This window comes from Semicossyphus pulcher, unplaced genomic scaffold, assembly GCF_022749685.1.
Source record: "Semicossyphus pulcher isolate SPU_LCO1_2020_fin unplaced genomic scaffold, fSemPul1.0.p SCAF_8, whole genome shotgun sequence".
Lineage (NCBI taxonomy): Eukaryota > Metazoa > Chordata > Actinopteri > Labriformes > Labridae > Semicossyphus > Semicossyphus pulcher.
In genome coordinates, this window is record NW_027211759.1 from 30,325,337 (window position 1) to 30,332,337 (window position 7,001).

The following is a 7,001-nucleotide window of genomic DNA, read 5'->3' on the forward strand; positions in this document are numbered from 1 at the left end:
AGCCAAAAAAAGTCAAATATTGTCACTGTAGTATCAAAGTAAAAAAAGATTTTAGTTGTCTCAGGGAAAGTTGTTACTGGCATCACTGTTTCTGGATTTGATTGATTAAGATAAACGCTGATCTTTGACGTCCCACAGGAGCTTCTCCACATTCACTTTAACCAAGAAGAAAATGGTTTAATCCAACATGTAGTGTACAGATTTCAGGCTTATCTCCTGCGGTGACATAACCCTGTTTTTGGAAACATATCTAAAGACAGGAAAAAAAACAAGATCAGGGGACATTTAAAAGTTTTATTCAGGCTGCCATCAGCAGCAGTATTACTGTCAGTTCTCGTCTTTCTGTGCGAGCCTCCTGTTGCCTGCTTTGGCCACAGTGATGAGGATGACGAGGAAGAAGCCCACAGTCCAGACGCCTGCTACAGGCAGAACCACCGTCATCAGTACACCTGAAACGAAGTCAGAGAGTTGATTGTAGTGTGCAAAAATCTACATCAGGCATGTTGGGAGAATATGGCGTCCAGTGAGGCTTTCAGGAAACACAGCTAGAGGACAATTTAAAAGGGTTGACACAGTATTGACTGCAGTATAAGTGTGGCAGCAGTGATAAAGAAACAGGAGCTTACTGGATAGGGGTCTGTCTGGCATTTCGATCCTGATGGGTCCGTATGACAGGAGGCCCTGGCTGGGGCCGGCTCTCACAGCTTCTCTCTTACTGATCGAGTTACAGTTCTGTAGAGATGACGAAAACAGCAGATAACACAGCATGAAGCCATAACAGCAAAGACATCTTAAGACTTCAAACTATGACACTTTCAGAAAAAAAAAAGCGCACAAAGACCGAGCCAGATCCCTATATGGTGTTATTTTTGGTTACTTCACCCCTAAAAACAGACCAAATGGAATAAAGAGCCTTTGTGTCTTTGTTGGCAACACGATTACATTTGCTTGGGAGATTTGAAAAAATGTAACTCTTACAGGGTCTATAAACAAATTCCTATTTCTATAGTGCTGTATATACGGTATATTTTATATATTATTTTTAAAAATGGGATCCTTGTTAGATGGAGATGAAAACATGCTTTCACTACAGGTAATAAAAGAGGCCTAGAATGTGTATTGCATTTAGGATCGCAACAATACAGGTGCTGTCTTACATACCTGCTAAACAATTTACAAGTGTGATTTTTTTTGTAAATGCTGGCTATGTTAAAAAAAACAAAAACAAAACAAACAGTAAAAGTTAATAAATAAAAAAAGATTTTAAAATTCTCAGATGTGCTCACAGGCGTGCAGGACTTGTGGTCGTCGGGCTCACAGAGTCGGACGGTGCAGTGCAGAAAGAGTTCATTAGGTTCTGTCGTGAAGCGAAACATGTCGAAGCTGTAGCGAACGGTTGAACTTCCTCCGTTACGGCCGGACTCTCCCGCTGTCATGTTAAGAAAGGAAACAGTCCGGTCCTTCACACACCTTACAAAGAGATGGACAAGATGAGAAGGAGCAGAGTTCATACAGGATACCTCCAGGGTTCTCAAAGTTACATTTAACCTTTTTAAAACCAAGAAGTAAATGCCAACTTCACAACCATACTGGCAAAAGTATGCAGTCATTAATGAATTTAAAGCCCAAAAAAACAATATGAATGGATTGGATTGAATATTAACAAAAACATCGAGTTACACCATAGGACCAAACATTTTTAGTACTGATGCAGTCAAATTAGCTTAAATAGTAATCCAGCTCGACCAGCTACATCATGTGGGTACCAGTATCAGGAACAAGAGAGCCCCTCCAGGTTTTCGCTGGTATTTTCTGTGATTGTTGCGGCCTAAAATGCCTGTTTTTGCGGCAGCTTTTTTGCAATGAATATTTTGAGCCTTTTTTAGTGTAACATATTACACATCCACTCTGAGTGACTGGGACAAATGCTCCAATGAAACCTTCTATTGGCTGAGACAATTGTTTGTCATCTGACATCACTTTTGGTTGATTTCAGTGTCAGGATTCCAAATAAAATGTGTAAAAACCTAACGGCACTACAATCAATAGCCATTAAATACTCATTTCACACTGTGCATGCACATTCAATGCTATGAGAATCAACACATAATGATATTTATGCTGTTCTACTCATTTCCTCAGGAGCTGCAGCAGCATAAAACAATTGATAAGAGACAGAGGGATTACTATGTCACTGTGCAAGGACTGTTTAAAACCAGCACTGACACACCAGCATCAGACACAAGTACTACAGTAAAAGATGCCCTTAGATGTTCAGGCAACACTGCAGACCTCAGGGGATCAAAATTCTGAATATCAAAGAAATGAGTTTGGTGACGTACATGACTTGACACGGGTGGGGAAATAGGATGATTGTTCACATTTGCGAAAAAGTTGCGGCTATTGGTTGAATTTGAGTGAATATGCAGGAATGCAAGTTTGCAACATCCTGAAGCGACTGATAAGACCCTGTTGGTGAACTCTCTTACCCAGCAAAACCATGGACCAGCACCATTTAGCTGGTGGAGCAGCTTTATAAGCATAGCTATGCTGGTCTAACATTCTGAAGCAACAAGCTAACCTTCGCATGTTTGTAGCAAGAACTTTTGTTTTATTTCCTGAGAGCACATTTGTAACATCCAAGTCACATCAAATAGAATTTTTACCTTACATGAAGGCAAAAATGTTCATACAACTGACTATTTGTAATGATGTCAGCAGATCTATTTATTCCTTTAAAAAAAAGACTAAATAAAGTTAAAGACCTTTTCAAACGAAACTCAATACTTTAAGTTGAACTTTTATATAATTCAGGCTGTATTTTGAGACTATGAAATGCCATACTTTTTCATTGCTTTGAAGACCCCTGAGGTAGCCTGTCATAGTAGAAAGGACAAAACTTTGAGATGTATAAACTGAGATGATCTGTGGAGATTGTGAGCTGTTCTGACCCGTTCTGCAGCAGAGTGTGAACCGATTCCTCTGTGGTGTTCGGCTGGGGAAACTGTGTGGCCCAACACTCATCAACCCTCAGCAGGAAGAAATCTGCAGGCTCTGTGACAGTCACCTCCACAAACACCTGCACACAAGTTGCACTGACATGATACAGACAGGTTTACTGAAATTTGAAGATTTGTTTTTAAATGGTCGATGAAAGCTGACCCACCTTCTCTCTGAGTTCAATTGTGGGGGCACTGGTGTAGGCCTTAGTGTAGGAGTGATCTGTGTACAACATCAGCTGTATTGTGGCGTCAAGATCTTCCACACGCATCACTGTCTCACTGTCCGAGGAAGGAGAGGAGGTGAAGAAAGCATCAATACAAAGGAATAGAGCAACATAATGTCACATGTTTTCCTCACCTGGAGAAGGGGATGATCGGGAACGGCAGGCTCACTGTCCTTGTGTACGGATAGACGCACGTGTAGTCCATTTTTATGAGAGGATCTCTGATGATGTTTCCGATCGCCTGAGGGTCTGAGAGTAGACTCAGGGAGTACAAGATGTGAGTGAAGTTTTTCTGTAAGAACGTCAAAAGAATGACAGGAATAGCTGTTAAAATGTTTATAGTTTCTAAGCGGAACAACAGCGACAGGTTTGCGCTTAGAAAATATTCCAGTTGTACCTCTAAAGGCTTCCCTCCACAGGTGATATATTTGCCTCTAGATATCCTGGACATGAAGTATGGCACCCCGTGAATGACCTCTCTCTGAGCACGACAGGATTTATTAGGCAGGTGCAGGGACTCCAGCGGCACATTGTGATACTTGAAGAAATCCTCTAAGGCTCTGAACGTTATGTAGTCTTTACCGCACATAACTTTAATGTCTGCATCTATAAAAACAAATGCAGAAGTAAGGTCAGTAAGGCTATGTAGATAAACACTTGAGATTTTGTAAGGGCACAAAATAATGTTTAATTAACACTTGCTACTTATCTAACACTAGCATTTATTATATTATTAATAAGTGTGTACATGTTGTATGAACAAAGCTAATTTAAGTTTATAACCTAGAAGTAATGATTGATAAGTAAAAAAGAAGGTCTGGGATACAAATAGGGGGCAAAGAATTTGAAAGATGTGGGAATTTACTTGATAGGAAAGGTAAAACAAAGGGATTCTAGAGGTTGCATTCTGGGAAATGTAGGACCCAGTCTAAAGCCCGACAAGGACAAGGGACTAAAAATGTGAGGATTCATGCTGCATTCACCTGCTCCTCGGATGGTCCCATTTCCTTAGTTGAAAAGTAGCACTTCCAACTTCAATGTGTTCAGTAGCTTTTAGTCATAATAATATGAAAACAAAGTGAACACTACAAATAACATTTGTTGTATTTTATGTTTAGAACTGGTCTTGGTCAGCCAACGTTGAAAGAAACTTCTGATTACAACCAAATACCAAATTATAAATCAGCCAAAAATGTATGCGAAATACGTAAATAAATATAGCAACAATGTTTTTGACCATTAAGCCAACGCTCTCTTCAGTCCGCCATGTTTCTGCGTAATATGACGTCAAGTCTGTCAACTGGACAAGTTGGGTACCAAAATGTTCTTGTAATTTCGAGCTTTTACATAAATCTTCCCAGTAATAACCCATTTTTCCGATTATTTCAACACAACGTAAATGCAGGTTATTGACTGCGACTCACAACCCCTTGTGACAAAATAAGATTTTCTAATTTGGAGTTATTAAGAGACATAATTAGTGATAGTAAACAAAATGTCCTTACTTTTGTCACATTTGTCAGCGTAGTATCCGTTGGCACATTTGCAGCTCCTTTGGTCTTTAGACAGAACACATCTCATGCGGTCAGTGCAATGATCCACACTACAGACTCCTGTACAGCAGAGAAATCACCGTCATCTTCCCACAAGATACAAAACATTTGACATTTTCATAAATGTTAACATATTTACCCTCAACACGGTGGCGCGTGAAGCCGAGGAAAAGCACAAGGACCACGCTCAGCTAGTTTGAAGAAGGAACATTTCCACTTTAAATTTGTAAAGTTTAAAATGATCTTATGAGTTTAGCATGTCTTTTTGAACCCTTCAGCTACACAGACATTAAGCTTAGCTTTTTTTTTTTTTTTTTTTTTACATCAAAGATATTTTTATGTACACTCACCTTTAGACTGATTAGTATCATTTCTGTAATGTTCAGTGTAATTTATGTTTTTATAAATCTTGTTTTGTCTTTAAACGCGATTTATTTTTTTATTCAAACGGGATCTTCTTCTCCGTTGTCGTCGATTTCAACACCTGCTGTTCTCTAATTATGAACACCTGTCAGGTTTTTTCAAGTGGCTGTCGCGTGCCTGTGCCATTCATGTTTTAATATAGTAATTATATTAAAGTCATTTCAATTGTATAAATTGGTGGACTAAAGATTTTTTTATTAAATCTCTTGCAGGCTAAAAACTGAGGATGTAATTAAAATGTTTTTGTAAATTCAAAATTTCCGTATTTTTAGACTTTTTTTTGGTTGGTATTTTCACTGTTAAAGGTGCAAAAATACAAACTAGATATTTAGAATATGCAAAAGATTTTATTTTTTTAGACGATTCAAAAACCCTCAAGCAATCAATACATTTGTGTACAAGAAGAAGTGTAGAAATAATCTGAGTGAATCTGAAGTCAGTTTTATTACATAAATATATAAATGGATCTCCACCGGGTGGCGCTATTGTTGACATAAAGTGGTTAAGTGCTTTGGAAAGTTTACAATGAGACTGTTTTAGTGAATTAATACATTACTGCCATTATTATGTTTATGAAAAGCTTTTTGGTTCAAACTACAAAATAATACCCCATTAGGGAAATCTCAGAGAAAACGTTTCTTTTGGATCTCCTACACAAATTAAGGCAGCGCAAAATAAAGAGAGAAGGGTTTGTATTGACAGCAGGTCAAAGCAGTGGGGGGCTCTGCCATGAAGATGTAAGGACACTACAGTGTCTTGAGGGAGAGAGCCATAAGTGGGTCACTGTATTTCCTGCAGTGCCAACTCGTCACACCCAGAGGCCAGACTCCATTTTCTCAGAGTTTTGGGTTCAGACCATCTGTTTCTGATGCGACGGATCACAGCTAGAATAAGTTGTTGATAAGGGAGGCACCATGATTGATGAGGTGGTTTGCAGCAGATCAGATGGCCTCAGATAATTGCGTGCAGTATCTGCTTTTTTCTGCAAGTCACTTTCAAGTTGACTCCCTCATTTTCTGATACGGCCTTGGTAAGAAAAATAAAAATAATGTAAATAAAGTTGTTTGTTTCTATCTTGTTTTGCAAAGCATTTCTGTAATATATTGTTAACAACCACTATTAAAAAGGACCTAGAGTAAATTGAAGACTGGAAGCTTTTAAACATATTTTCTTCCAGCATTAGAAATACATGCAACATACATGATGTCACATGATGGTTTTTAAAGCGCACAGGTTTCCCCTCTGAACTGTGTAAAGGCCCAACAAGAAGCTGAGGTAGAGGATGCAGCATTAACAAAGCAGGTTACATTGAAAACCATTCAGCTTTGAATTACATTAATATACAATCTCTGAATGTTTTTTAATCTACATGCCATAACAAAGGACTATGGTGTTGAGCTTCTCTGTTCATACACCCCAACACTACGCTATCTGCTGATGGATTTAATGAGTATTTCAAACATTTCAGTCGCCCCATTGAAACCTCAAGATACTCATTTTCTGGCCCTGTTCTTTTAACCCAGTCAGTTGTATTTTACTGATCATTAAGTTTGATTTCTTTTGAGGCCTGTTTTGTTTCTCTGTGAAATTAAAATAAACTGTAAATTATAGTTTCATTGTGCTGCCACAACCTTAAATTTAAATATACATTGGACTCAAATAGCAACAAAACAAACGCACAGATACAATATTGGATATATTATTTATTAACAAAGCAAAAGGGTAAGAAAGATTTTTAGTTTATGAAATGTCTGTGTTTATTCATTGTGTAAAGGGAGGATTTGACTTCACATGATTTA

The 7,001-nt window shown here is 38.2% G+C and overlaps 1 protein-coding gene across 1 annotated transcript; it reads right to left on the minus strand.

Annotated features, from left to right (window-relative positions):
• Positions 1-327: 327 nt before the first annotated feature.
• On the minus strand, positions 328-5,150 carry zpd (zona pellucida glycoprotein d). Its single transcript, XM_069687180.1, has 10 exons — positions 5,130-5,150; positions 4,919-4,970; positions 4,732-4,839; positions 3,624-3,832; positions 3,361-3,518; positions 3,167-3,281; positions 2,952-3,079; positions 1,287-1,470; positions 627-732; positions 328-449 (listed from the first exon to the last, which is right to left on the minus strand). The coding sequence occupies exons 1-10, from the start codon at positions 5,148-5,150 to the stop codon at positions 328-330; spliced, it is 1,203 nt and encodes a 400-aa protein (XP_069543281.1).
• Positions 5,151-7,001: the final 1,851 nt, after the last annotated feature.